The following is a 15650-nucleotide window of genomic DNA, read 5'->3' on the forward strand; positions in this document are numbered from 1 at the left end:
GTCCAATGGTCATGCCTTACCTGCAATGTCTAGTATTGCATTAGTATTGCATCCTTCTCATGGGCATTTAATACTTTTTGACTTTTCAGTCTGAGTTAAATCTCTTTTTTGGCTCAATTTATCTGTAAAAGAAAACATGCCTAATAATTCTGCACACCTGAATATAAGGTGATTTTCATTTCCAGCCTTCATGAACAATTATATATCACTTATACATTATTAAATACTAAATCAATAGTAGTTATTAGGATTACTGTGGTTTGGAATTGGTCAAATGTGCCTGGAAAAAAAATATGATCAGAAAATCAACGTGCCTAACCGGGACAAGTGGATTTTTTCAAGGGGCAAGTGAAAAATAATTTTACTTGCCCGACGGACAAGTAGCCTGATAAAACGTCATTAACAAAAATAACTAGGGAATCACCCAAATGCAAGAATGATTCATTACTGTAATTGCCGATTGTCAGTGAATGATAATAATGTATAATGAACTGACGGTAACGTTGCACTGTTGACGCTCGCGCAGCCTCTCGAGGAGAAATCTAAACAAATGTGTACCACTCACACAGAGAAACTCAGTTAACACACTGCCGTAAAAATGTAGAAATGTGGAGTTTATTTATATTTATAATGTGATACAGTTGCAACGTCACATTCCCAAGAGTGCTGTTTTCCTGAATAACATCACGACTGAAAATGACACTGATTTCATATGACAGTTCCATAAACAATTATAAACATTAAGTAACTTACATTTTTGATGCAATATTGAGTGTTTTTGTTCTATTTCAGCAGCGAAAATAGTTCAAAAAGATCACAGCAGAACGAGTGTCACAGCAACAGCGTGTTAGAGAATGATTCAACATTTTTAATGAATCGATAGAATCAAAGATTCAATGAATTATTCGTAAATGCCTACCTCATTCTTGTATGAATCAGCGTTTGAACGAATCGACTCAATGACTCACTCATTCAGGCGGTCACCTGCTGCCACCTACTGGTGGTTTAGTTTAATCTTTCCAGCATTTCTTATTTGTATATTTAAAACAATCTCATAACATTATTTAATGCAGTTGTAATTTTTCAGTGTAAATTATTTAATTTGACTGGTAACAGCCAGTGTCATCTTCTAATTTAATTGATTGATCAAACTTCTTAACCCGCATCGGATCGTGGGCGGGGCGGTTGACGTGAGTGGGCGTGTGTGTACTTTTATTAACTTTTGTTTTATACAAAATATTCAATCAACTATCACAAACTATGCATCATTTGAAAGCTAAAACACTCAAGATTCGTGTTCTGAACTTGTTTTTGCAATAAATACACCAGAGAGGAAAGGGTTAAATGAAACGCTAAAGGAAAAACATTAGCATAATATTAGCGATACTCATCTTTCATCTCCTGTCGTTCAGATCAGATCGGACAAATCCAATAAACACCCGCATACATCTCCGTGTTAGGGTCCACTCTTCAAAATGCATCCCACTTTTTAATCCAAAACAACGAAAAAATAGGGAAAAAACAAAAAATCCTTCGTTGTTTGCAAGGGAGTTGAGTTAGCATAATCAATCATGTCCATTTTCAATGAAATATCGATTCTAATCCGTTTCTGGCAAACTCCCCCTGCAAGAATAGTCTCTCCCACGTGAAATCGATCAACCCTCGTCTCTCTCCTTCAATCAGAGACTCTCCTGGGATGCTTCATATAGAGGAAGCGCCTTACAGGCTTGGTGAGCTGTCAATCATTGCACCCATGGTTTTCGTTGGATAAAGGCACTCGGTGCCCAGCCAATGCCTTTCCAACAAAGGTTTGATTGATGGACTTAGTAACCAATCAAAAGGCATTATCTTGAGCAGTTTACGCAAGTAGGCTTTGGTGAATACTGTTTGTGCGCAGTCGGCACGCTCTCTATGGCAGAAACTGCAGTGGAGCGCGCCGACTCTTACTGACAGTTCTCATCAGCTAAATGAGTTTTTTACACTTTGTTATCTCTGTAAATAGTTGCTTTAGTTTTTCAGTAACTGTTTATCCATTATAATTAGCAGTTTATTGCAGATTTATTTGAATGAAAAACTACTCTTTACAATAGCAAATGTTCTGAAATAAATGGCCTTTTTGAAAGGACGCCTAGACTTTTCTTGACATAAAAGCTCACAGAAGCTACATTACTGAGAGAATCATCCTCATATTTGAATCATGACATGATTAGACATTCAGTTTTATATTTAAGTTATTTTCAGGCTCTTAACATTAAATTATAATATTTTTTCCCCTAAGTGAAAAAAAAAAAAAAAACGTGAGTCACTTACATGTATATTTACATGTATATTACTCTGTTCCCATATTACTTTGAGTTATTATGACTCTTGGGTAGCAACATTTCAAGTGTCTAGTTTAAAATAAGACCAGATTTATGAATATAGACCATAGGGTTTAAGAGCTGTAGACATTTTCATTTGGGTATATCGTTTTCAAAGAATTCTCAAAAATGGGGTGCAGGTTAAGAGGTTAAGAATATAAAAGGAAATCTGAATCATAGCCTATATTTAATAAGATTAGGGGAAACATGCCCTTTATAAAAGGTAAAAATATCACAAATATGCATATGTCAAAGCTGATTGAACACTGGTGAGAATATTGCTTCAGAATAAATTTTATTTACAACACACACACAAATATATATATTAGAGCCCGATCGATAAAGGATTTTTAAGGCCGATACCGATACAAATATTTGGTGATTTAAAAATCTGATATTCCGATATATCAGCCGATATATATTAAAAAATAAATTAAATAACAGAAACGCATAAAAAAAACTTAAACAGATTTCCCTTACATTAGTTATATGTAGTTATTCATGATCCCTCAGCCTCTCTAAAATAATATGATAATGCAGTTTAAAAATAAACTTGTTTGTTTTATTGTCACAACAGAACAGAGGAACATAAAAATATATTAAAGTTCTGATAAATAAAATGTATAAAAATACAAACTTAAGATTTAAACTTAAAGTTGTTTGGACGAAAACACAATAACAAAAACAAAACAAAAAATCAAAGTTACCAGTATTAATAGATGTGGTAGCTTCATAAATATAACTTTGAGCAAGACTGGAAAAAAAATATTCAGTTAAGTTCTAGATGAGAATATTATGACTCTTGGGTAGCAACATTTCAAGTGTCTAGTTTAAAATAAGACCAGATTCAACGGCCGTCTGCTAGCTGCCTGAGCTCCTAGCTGCTAGGAACAGTCTTCCTAACATTGTTCGGGAAGCAGACACACTCTGTCAGTTTAAATCTAGACTAAAAACACATCTCTTTACTGTGGCATACACATAAAACACTTTTTCAATGAAACGATTGTTAGGCTGCATTAACTAGGTCAGCCGGAACCGGGAACACTTCCCATAACACCTGATGTACTCGTTACATCATCAGTAGAATGGAATCTACGCTAATGATAGTCTCTCTGTTTTATCCCGAGGTTTACTGCAGTCAGCCGGATCCGGGCCGTATCCAGTTCAGATGGTGGACCTGCGCCCAGAGAAGACCAACACAGGACCCCGAAGTGTCTGAGAGACCGTGATTAGACTCCCCCTGCAACTGCCTCATCGACACGGCATCTCAATAAACCCGTCTCCGGCGTGTTGACTCAGATTGTTCGAATATTACAATTAAATAATACTTAAATCGATATGTCATCCTCAATAAACCCGTCTCCAGCGTGTTGTCTCCGATCATTCGAATATTGCACTTTAATAATTATTTAATCAACATCATCCTCAATAAACCCGTCTCCAGCATGTTGCCCCCGGTCCCTCGAATATTCTGATCTATTATGACCTCCGAGCTGTAAAACTGCCAGAATAATAATAATAATACGCTGTTTGTTAATTGGCCAGAGGAGAACTGGCACCCCGACTGAGCCTGGTTTCTCCCAAGGTTTATTTTTCTCCGTTAGGTCACCTAATGGGGTTTTGGTTTCCTTGCCACTGTTGCCTCTGGCTTGGCGTGCTCAGTTGGGGACATTAAATTTTTCAACTAAACATCGAAATACATCTAAATAATAAACTAAAATAACCATTTAAACTAAATTACTGATCAAATTATTGATCTAAAGCCCACACTGTCACTGTATGATACTTGAAATTTTTCCAGAATGGCTATACAGCTGAATAAAATTATGCTGCATTATTTTCCTGTTTAACACTGTAAAGCTGCTTTGAAACAATCTACATTGTTAAAAGCGCTATATAAATAAAGTTGACTTGACTTGACTAGAAGTTCTGATAAATAACAACAGAAAAATATAAACTATATACAGTAAATATGAGCTAACTTATAATTACAATGTCAACTTGCTTATCCCGTTACATGCACTCTTTTAAGTCTATCCATCAAGCTACAACAAACCATTTTCAATCATCATTTGCTGCCTGCCTTCTAAAATCTACTACTGATGATGCAGTAAATCTAGGGATGCACCGGTTGACCGGCCAAAAACCGGAAGTTTTCTTTGTATTTTTCTGCCGATTTATCCGGTAGTGCGCCCGCGTGCACATACGCCTACACTGTTAGACATTTCTGTAATTTGTACAGTTATTTACTATATATCACCCAGTATAATACTGTAAATTCTCTTTACAGTAAATAACTGTAATTCCCGTTGCATCATGGGTATTTTCTATGACGTCAAACACCAAATACAGTGATTTCCTGTATTTAAAAAAAATAAAGTATAATACTGTATTTACCACAACGGCCTATTTGGCACAATTGGGATCGACAGGATTTGCTTTAGATTTATATTAGGAACCATCAGTGCAGCGTTGAAAGTTTCACCCGAGGAGAGAGCTCACGGTTCCAGAGAACATATGAGCTGTGTCCGGACACCCTGCGAAGATTTTTTCATCCCCCGTGAGAACGGCAAACAAGCAAGGTAAGTGTGATTTGTACTAGCCGCGGTTGTCTGCACCCCAAATTTAGCTTGTCAGCATTGGTGCTAAAAACTGAGGTAAACCTAACGTTTTATGAATTTATTGAATTAGATTAGGAACCGGTGCAGCGTTTTGCCCGAGGAGAGAGCTCACAGTCCGGACAACATACTTTACATAACGTTAGATCATCATTTGCTTAAACTTTGCTTCTTAAAACGGAGGCAAACCTAACGTTTTATTTTAAAAAAAAATGAGTTTATTGAATTAGATTAGGAACCAGTGCAGCCAGCGTCGTGTGTACGTTACTGCCCGAGGAGAGAGCTCACGGCCCGGACAACATACTTTATATAACGTTAGGTTATCATTTGGTTAAACTTTGCTGCTAAAAACTGAGGTAAACCTAACGTTTTATAAAAAAAAAATGAGTTTATTGAATTAGATTAAGAACCAGTGCAGCCAGCGTCGTGTGTAACGTTACTGCCCGAGGAGAGAGCTCACGGCCCGGACAACGTACTTTACATAACGTTAGGTTATCATTTGCTTCAGCTTTGGTACTAAAACTGAGGTAACATAAACCTAACGTTTTATTTTTAAAAAGACTTAACGTTAATGAGTTTATTGAATTAACTTTACCAATACAATGAAGATGTTGTTTATCGAGCATATTAAGCGTACATTAGGACGACGTTAGTTAGTAAATTAACGTTGGCCACTAGTTGCAAAAATAATGTCGTTAACAAGCAAAGTTTACATTTGGATTGACATTATTTATTTTACATTTTAGATAAGAATACCAGGAGCCTGCCTGTGCTGTGCGACACTGAACTCATACAACGGTAAGTAACGTTACTCCTCTTTGTTTCTCCACATATTACTGATAATTCAAAGTTTTTCTTGTATGTTTTAGTCGGGTCTGTTTAACTGAATCACAAAATGATTTAGTTTTTCCACCTCTTTTTAGCTGTAACTAGCCATGTACCATGTTTTTTTCATAAATTATATTATACTAAAATAATCCAAAACTGTGTTTGTCCAGGACTGACAGATTATAATTTTATTTTCTGGAATTTAAGCAGTCCTGGACAATTTTTGGATGATTTTGGCAGATGAAATATAATTTATGAAAAAAACATGGCAAAACTTTAGAATAATGTTGCTCAAGTGCAAACCTGAATACATTTCTGAACACAAAAGAAGATGAAGAATGTTTGTAACCTAACAGATTGAGGCACCATTCACTTCTATGACAGAATTTACTTTTTTTTTTTTTTTTTGGTGAACTATCCATTTAATGACGGACCATTATTCTAAAGTGTTACCAAAAACATTTAAAGCAAAGGCACTAAGGATGATGAAATTTAAAATATCTTTATTCTCTTAATTTTCTCTTGCTTTAAGTTTTTTTCGTGAGGAAAAACCCAGAGGAGGGAACAAGATGCATCACCAAAACCGGAGTGAGTCGGAAGACCAGGGAAGTTGTGAACAGGAAGACCACTGTAATCAACAACAGAGTGTCATCCTTCCTTCGCCACCTAATGGAGTTTGAATGGAAAAACTTGGACTAGGTGAGACACTTTTTTAATAGGATATGTAATGTACACAGACACTTACGCTGCATTCACACAGGGCGTCATGCCGGTTAGAAATTTTGTCTGACCTGAGACAGCACCGACGCCACGTGACAGTGACGTATGGCATCAAAGCACCGCGAGAGCGACTCGAGAGCAGTCGGCTAATACAGCCGGTGCAGTTTCTCCAGAGCGACTACATGGACTTTGATGATGACACAGCTGTTCCACGATTGGCCAGATTCTCCGCATGACAGCGATCACATGTGTTTCGTGTTTATTCTAAAACCTTCAGTTCCTCTAATGCGCACAAATCTCTTTTTTATAACAGTTAAACCTCTTTTCATGTAGTTGCGATGTTATATTGTCATGTTTATCAAAATAAAACAGATGAAAAACGTAGACCCCCACTTCATTGATAGTTTAGGCTTGTATGTTAACTTTATTCTTGTACAAACACACGCTGTATTAAGCAGTGCATAAAGTATTACATGACAAAAAATGTCTCTGAAACATCTGTGTATTGACAAATATTGCATTTATTTCACTTCAGCTGATAAAGTGTGCAAACACAGCGAGAGCGTCACTGCGGGAAGCAGAAAGTGTCCGACTTCACGTCGCCGTTTGCAGCTCCTCCACGCCTGCACGCGGCTACTCTCGCCGATTGGTTGCATCCAGCCACAGCTGATGTCCAACACACCTTTCAACTTCTGCCGCTTGCAACGTGAGTGAAGCAACGCGATGGAACCCACAATTCAGTTCAGCAACGCATGACGTCAACCATTCAAAGTAAATGAGAAGCGTCCCGTGTGAATGCAGCATTAAGTTTGAGGATACCTTACTTAAGCTAATGCAGTATACATGTAATCCATCCTGCAATAAAAGGTTACATTGTTGTTTTTTATTAAATAGTTTGTGAAATCATGTTGAGGTGATTCAGTAATATTACTTTTTTGGAGCATGTAGTTTGTGCTGCTGCTACTATTATGTACTGACAGTTTTCTTTAGTTTTTTACTCAATATCAATTTTGTTAAGCTAAATAACAGACACCTCTCTAATATGCAATCAGGTTCAGCATCACTACAGAGTACATTCTTCAAAATATTCATAACATTGAATCACCAGCTAAAACAAAAACTGAAAATTTCATTTCACATCTTCATGAAGGCATTGCAGGACTGGATTAGACTAGACAGCATACGTTGAGCTAGGTGTACCTCAAAGTGTTAACTGTCTATAAAATAGTATTTTACCATTATGATGAATTGTAATGGGTTTATTATTTTTTATTAAATTCCAACAGTGTAAAAAGTTTGTGTATACTCAAATTGTATGACTAACTTCATATCATTCTTATCTAGAGGGACTTCTTGCCATAATGGAGCAGAATCCTGGTTCCTGTTTGAAATCATCCAATGTGGAAGATGACACAGATCGGTACAGACATGAAACTTGTGTTTGTGTTGTGTTGTGATAACTTGTTTCAGAATTAATTTGCTCTTTGTTTATATTTTATTCATGTATATGTGTATTTTGCACCAAAGTTACAGTATTCTTCAACCAACTATTTACAGTATTCTACCAACTATTTTCTGCAGAGTTTTTAAAATTGTAGCTCAAACAATAGTGTGTGGCGCTAGCAAGGTCATGGGTTCAATTCCCAGGGAAAGCAAGAACTGACAAAATGTAAAATGTGTATCTTGAATGCAATGCAAGTCGTCTGCCAAATGCATAAATGTAAACGTAAATAAAATGTAAAATAAGTGATATTGAATGCACTCTGATTACTTTTATACATGATTTTCTGAAAATAAGATTTGATTCAAGGAGGTTTTAAAGTGAACTTTTTCCACACATTTACATGTTTAAGTTAAAGCACTTAAAAAATTTAAAATAAAGAATTTTATATTTCATAATAATTGTCTGTTTGGATTACTTCTGTAGGATAGATTAATGTAAGAATTAATGTAATTCAGTAAGTATTAATGATTGAATAGGATTAGGATTAATGCACTGTTAACCAAGGTTTACAGTAACGGTACTGTATTACAAAATTACAGTAACATGTAGTTACTGTAAACTGAAATGCGGTTATTGTACTGTAAATCTCAAATACAGTAACTTACTGGCAACAGTGTTGCCAGTTAGTTACTGTAAAATCTCTTATAAATGTCTAACAGTGTATATTGCAATCATTCGCGAACATGTCACTAGTGTGTTACAAACGGAAACTGGAGAACTGAGGAAGAGCCGCTTTCCTGCGCGAGCCTACCTCTCAGCGCCCTGCACAAGTGCAGATAGTGAGCGTTTGTTCAGCTCAGCTTCATCTGCTCACACAACGCGTCTGCTAATGTCCGATTCGCGAACCAATGACTCCTTTGAACCGAATCATTTTAACGACTGGTTAGAACAACTGATCCGTCCAACACTTGAACTAACGAACCAGTTTATTAATTTACTCAGAACTCCTCTGAAATGAGAACACAAGTGTGCTTACCCAATTCAGCAAGAGTGAATAGTAAGAATTAATTTAATCATCCACAGTCATTCAGCTTATTTATGTTGACAATGTGTAGTGAAATATAATTTAGTTTAGACTGGAGTGAGGTGAGACCAGAACAAAGTTGTTAGCTAGCTGATCATTTTACTAAATTGTATATGGTAGAAAATTAGGCTATTTATTAATTTTTTATGCTACTTTTTAATATTGATATGATTATACCAAAACAATTATCATTAAATAGTGTAAAAATGAGGATCAAAAGAAACAAACATCAAGGTAGAGATCATACATAATATCAGATGTCAAAATAAGATAAGCAAAAATTACGAAAGTTTCTTTGCATTTATTTTACATGTATTGTTTTGTCAGTATTGCGCTCACAGATCACGTAGGTAGAGGACTTTACTGTGTGTCACGTGGATGACCATGTCTGTCAGAAACCACCGAAGACCATTTTTGACCCAGGAAAAACCCTGCTATAGGATGATCATTTTTATTTGGTAACACTTTAGAATAATGGTCATTAGTTAATATTGGTTAACTAAATTAGTTAACATTAACTAATAATGAACTGCACTTATAAAGCATTTATTAATTTTGTTAATGTTAATTTCAACATTTACTAATGCATTATTAAAATCTTGTTAACATTAGTTAATGCACTGTGAACTAACATGAACAAACCATGAACAGCTGTATTTATATTAACTAATGCTAACAAAGATGAACAAATACAGTAACAAATGTACTGCTCATGGTTAGTTCATGTTAGTTAATACATTAACTAATGTTAACTAATGACCATTATTCTAAAGTGTTACCTTTTATTTTACCTTAATTAGATTGACTTAATTTGATTTAAAAAGCACCTTCTTAGTTTTTTTTCGTTGCACTAAACATTATTTGATTTAACATTTTGGAACAATTATATACTTTGGTTTTATTTAATTTCACTGGTAAAGACTTTTTTTCTGTACACTGAATTAAAAAACAAATGCTGATTTAAGTAACATCTTTGTTTGGATTGCAGAATATGCAGTTGTTGCCTTTAATTTCACCTTTCAGTCTTTTAATTTCCAATTAAATTTCTTGTTAATTTCAAATTGCGGACTTGTTTTCATTAGCCAAAAGCCAATTTAGCCTGTTAAATACCAAATAAACATCTTGTTCATGTATACTTTCATTCTTTTATTGTGTTAAAAAAGAAATAAAAAAAATCGGAAATCGGAATCGGCCAGTTTTCTTGAAAAAAAACGGTATCGGAATCGGCCATGTAAAATCATGATCGGTGCATTACTAAGTAAATCCATTATTTGACTCGTTAATGCTGCGTCTGAACGAAGTCAGCAACACACTATCGTTCTCTCCTCATGGGCTTAACTTACGATTTACAATGCAGGGACTGGACTACAAATATACTAGTATATACAGTAATCATTACTTTATTTAGGCAGAATAAGTTTGTTGTGATTTCCAATGTTAACGGTCTCCCACTGATAGCCATGGCATTAGCTAGCTTTGTGGTTAGCGTCTATGATAAGTCATAATTTAGAAATATGTATACTTTTTCAAAATAACGGGCAGGGGAGAGATGATACGTCTCATGCTGTCAAACTCTCAGACTATTAAAGAAATAAAAATCTTATTCAGTCACATTGTCCGAGTTAAACTTACAGTCAGTCAACTGTAACAACCTAACGTAATTACCAGCTCTCTTGGCTTACATGTAACAGCAAAACTGGACTTGGCAGTTACAAATTTTGTCATGTTATTTGAGTTAAGAGAACTGATGGGGATGTTCTTTTAATTGTTATTCAAGCAATATGTCTCGTTGCCAACTTACATGCACTTCACGGATGATCCCTGTTGTGTTGTGAATGTTCGCGGCAGCATGACTCAGCTGGATCAGCTGGTGTTGCCAACCCAGCACGTTGTAGAGTGCCCTCTGGTGGACAAACTATGAAACGCCAACACAATGTGTTTGAGCGGTGTTTCATCCGTTTTTTTATTTATTTTTTAAATATTCATATTCATCCGATAATATCGGTCGGGCTATAATATATATATTATATATAATATATATATATATATATATATACTTTGTATCGGTTTTCTTTGTATTTTTCCGGAAGTGTGCCCGCATGCATATACGCCTATATTCCAATCATTCGCAAGCATGTCACTTGTGTGTTACAAACGGAAACTGGAGAATACGCTGAAGGGAATGAAGAGCCGCTTTCCTGCGCGAGCTGAAGTTGCGTGAGCTTACCTCTCCGCGCCCTGCTCAAGCGTAGAAATTGAGAGTTTGTTCTGCTCAGCTTCTCAAGTGTTGGATCAGATGAGAACGAAACAGACTAACTTGTGACAAAGCCGAAATACTTATTTTTGTAAAGAACATGCATGCACTTTTGAAATGAAATACTATCAGTTCTGTATAGGATGATCATTTTTATTTTACCTTAAAATTACATTTAACTTAATTTGATTTAAAAAGTACCTGCTGTAGCATCTTAGTTTTTTTCGTTGCACTAAATATTATTTGATTTAACATTTTGGAACAATTATATACTTTAGCTTTATTTAATTTCACTGGTAAAGATTTTTTTCTTTACACTGAATTTAAAAACAAATGCTGATTTAAGTAACATCTTTGTTTGAATTGTTGAATGTGTGTTTATTGTGTTGTTTGGATTGCAGAAAATGCAGTTGTGTCCTTTAATTTCACACAAGTTCAACCCAATTCAATTTCCCGTTGATTTCAGATTGCGGACTTGTTTTCATTGGCCAAAAGCCAATTTGGCCAGTTTAATACCAAATAAACATCTTGTTCATGTATACTTTCATTCTTTTATTGTGTAAAAATAAAATTTATAAAAATCGGAAATCAATATCGGAATCGGCCAGTTTGCTTGAAAAAAAATCGGTATCGGCCATGTAAAATCATGAGCGGTGCATCACTAGTTTGCAGTACAATAACCAACACCATTTTGGTGAAAATGGGCTAAGGGAGTACAAAAACAAAGTCTAAATGAACAACAAGCTTGAATTTAGCAATTTTTCCCATAGTGAGTCACACCCAAGGACCATTGAAAAGTCTTTCCCAGTGTCCGTCTGTCTGTACCTTCTTTGTCAGTCTCTTCCTGAACACATAAAGGCTCTATTAGCATTAAGAGTGGGTGAAAAAAGTGGCAGTACGCAACATTGCATAACATCTTGCCTATTGAGGATAATTTAAAAACAAGGACATCCGACTAAAAGCTTCATCTCTCAAAAGCTTAGAGCGAATGGCAGATAGCGCTCCTCTATCAGAAGCTACAAAAGAAATCATCAGTGCTAAACTGTTCACTCAAATTCAGCTTCTCTATCTGATCAAACTGGCCTAGAAGCCTCCTTAGGTTATTACAGTTTTTGTTTTTTAAAGAAAGGATTTTGTTAATGCTGTGAACATGTTAAAAATAGAGCTATAGAGATTTGAAATTTCAATAGACAAAACAAAACCATAAACAAGAGAAAATCCAAGCTGTGGCAGCTGAATAAACATGATCTGAATAATGATGCAGCACTTACTATAGAAGACTGTATTTTCTCAAACAACATATTACATTTTGAAAACACTGAAAATAAAGTAGCCTATTGGAGTCGAGTGATACGTTGAATAAAAGAATGAGAAATAGCTGTGCTATGCAATGTATTATATCACCTATTTTTAAGGCTGAACAACATACTGTATATTACAAAAATACAGCATAAACACATTTCTCATATAGTCTTATGAGGATATATTTCTTACAGTGCTGCAGATAATAACACGGTCCTGACCTAATCTAAAACCAACCGCCCTAAGCCCCTTAATTTTGCTGAGCATTTAGGACTTCTGGGGCTCCCATAACTTAGATTTCCCTTATCAAGCTGACACATTGTGCAATAATCTCATTAAACATTTAAGTGCAACTCCTTCCTAAGGCACTCCCAGCCCTTGCCTTTCCATCTTCTAAGCAGTGAGAGGAAACCGATGTTTCACGGGGGCCACACTAAGCTGATAGGAGAGAAAAAAGGTAAGTGAGTTATCTGAGCAGCCCGGCCTCCTTTATGAGAGCAATCAATTCATATCAGATCCCCACACTTATAACACCCTAGTCTGGCTACTGAAATACTTCAGTGAGGAGTGACATGTTTGTTGGGGGTAGGAGCGGAGGCTGTTGCATGGTTAAGGCTGGGAGGGGAGTTGTCATTGCCTTTGAGTTGTGGGATCCCTAACAGCTGGATCTGCTACAGTGCTATGCCTGATGATTACAAAAGCTATTACAAGCCAGAAAAGTTCCTTGCTCGTTATTTAGGATGAAAAACATTAATAGCCATTCATAGGGTATTTGCAATAATGTTGCTCTTTGTGTGTTTCGGTACACAAAAAGTAGGCTACAGCAGAGTGCTTAGTGTCAGAAAATTAGATTCACTGCAGTGACAGTAACAACAAAATAATAATGATAGCAACGGCCTTGAAGAGGAAGAACAAATGGGACATGATGGCAAGTGTGTCTGTTTAACTGAATGCATAGAGGACCCGCACTGAGAGGGGTTGTCTCCAAACAGTCAGGGGCCCCAACCTGTCATATGCTGCCTCATGTCCAAAATGATCATCAGGCTGTACAAACAAGCAAGCAAATCTCCTAAACCCAGTGTTACGTTGGCTCTTTCAAGCTGTCAGTATTGTGCAATATCCACATTTTGTCCAAAAGAACATACGCGCAATAACACGCCCATTAAAACTCACGAACTACAACTGTTGCGAATAAAAACAGTTTGTTGACCTGAAAATTGAGGCTTTCTATTATATTTATTTGGACAAATAAGCCATGCAACCAACTCTGCCATAATTACAACTACCTTTACTTCCTACTTTTACCAATACAGCCCGGCTACCACCCATTTGTCCATGGACAGATCTCATATTATAGAGCATTACCAAACCATAGGACGACTATTCATTCAATAGATACACGATAACACTCAAATCTCGATGTTTTCTCACTTCAAATAGTCCATGATCCCAATCGCTCTTGGATGGCATGGGAAATCTACTTACATTTAACCACTCTGTCCGTCGTGGATAACTTCGGATCATCATTCGGTTTGTTTTCAGACATTTCCAGTCCAATATGTGTCGATTCTCTCTGAAACTGTTCTTGAAAACGATCCGATGTAGGCTACTTCCTTGCTCAACAACTCAACTCTTCCCCAAACGGGATACGGCAGGGATATCGATCGCTTGTATCACTAGCCAAAAATACTTGCAACAGGGTGACAAAATTTCAACGCTGTTACTGTAGCTCTGTCTGATTTACTGCAACACTGTATCAAGTTCTCAGCGAACGCAACCAAACTAACAGCCGTAAAGGACACGCCCTCTACCCTGATGGCGCCACTTATTGGTGGAAGGGACCCTCCCGCTCTGAAGATGTACTTTCCCTGTGGTCTGCTGTGATGTCAATCATCAGTGTCTGTGCAATTGTTGTAATATTACAATTCTGTACTGGACTCTAAGGAGGGGAGTGTAATTACAGTGTTTCATTTAACATGTGCAAGACTACTCAGCGGAGATTTTTTTCTCTCTCCATAGCTTCACGTTTCATGTCCAGATAAGTGCATTGCATTAATACGTAGGCTATCAGTGTATTGCATGCGCACATTTTCAGACGTGAATCTCCTGTAACCTATTATCTTAAGAAGTCGTTCTACTGTCACTCAGGGCCGTGCAGAGAGTTCGTCAGGGGCAGGGGCTCAAATGTAAAAAAGGGGCAATATGTAAATATATATATAAATATGTAAATATTTATATAGGCCCTATATATAATATATAATAATATTTATACATAACATATATATATATATATATATATATATATATATATATATATATATATATATATATATATTTATGTTTATATATCCTTATGCTCATCAAGCCTACATTTATTTAATCAAAAATACAGAAAAAAACAGTAGCCTAATATTGTGAAATATTATTACATTGTGTTATTTTAACTTTTTATTAATCAAAGAATCTTGAAAAGAGTATCACAGTTTCCACCATTGACATTAAATCCTCATATTAGAATGACTTCTGAATGATCATGTGACACTGAAGAGTGGAGTAATGATGCTGAAAATCCCGCTGTGATCACAGGAATAAATTACATTTTAAATTATTTTAAAATAGAAAACCATTATTTTAATATATTTCGCAATATTGCAGTTTTTTACCAAATAAATGCAGGCTTGATGAACATAAGAGACTTATTTCATAATGCTGCATAATATTCAAAAATAGTATAATAAAGTCCTTTCACGTAACCATTTCACCAGTCTACACTTCACATAGCCTAATAGGCCTGTAGGTGCCGGTGGCACTTGGGTTTTGTTAACTTTGATAGTTTCATCATGAAATAGTAAATTATGTATCAATATAGGCTACATAAATACAAGTGAAATTAACACTACTTACCATTAATGCGACTTTTGATGCTGTGGTTTTGTGCGGGAATTTGTTTGTTGTCTGTTAAAATCCATTTAGTCAGTGATGCAATTTATAAAATGAGCCAAACCGCAGGAAATTGTTCCACAAACGTTAGTTTGTCTGT

General features: G+C 35.9%; 1 protein-coding gene across 10 annotated transcripts in view; it reads right to left on the bottom strand.

The window, feature by feature from the left end:
• LOC307122574 (protein phosphatase 3 catalytic subunit alpha) overlaps positions 1 to 14424 on the bottom strand; it is a 387852-nt gene extending 373428 nt beyond the window's left edge. For 6 of the 10 annotated variants that reach the window (XR_013816062.1, XR_013816063.1, XM_079810631.1 and 3 more), the window contains exon 1: positions 14096 to 14424. Coding sequence is in view for 7 of the 10 variants with exons in the window: in XM_079810631.1 (XP_079666757.1) it covers positions 14096 to 14156 (61 nt within the window). In the remaining 3 variants the exon portion in view is untranslated. The remainder of the gene's footprint in view (positions 1 to 14095) is intronic. The other 4 variants (XM_079810629.1, XM_079810627.1, XM_079810624.1 and 1 more) reach the window with 2 other exon arrangements.
• Between the last annotated feature and the right edge of the window lie 1226 nt (positions 14425 to 15650).

This window comes from Gobio gobio, assembly GCF_949357685.1.
Source record: "Gobio gobio genome assembly, chromosome: 2".
Classification (NCBI taxonomy): domain Eukaryota; kingdom Metazoa; phylum Chordata; class Actinopteri; order Cypriniformes; family Gobionidae; genus Gobio; species Gobio gobio.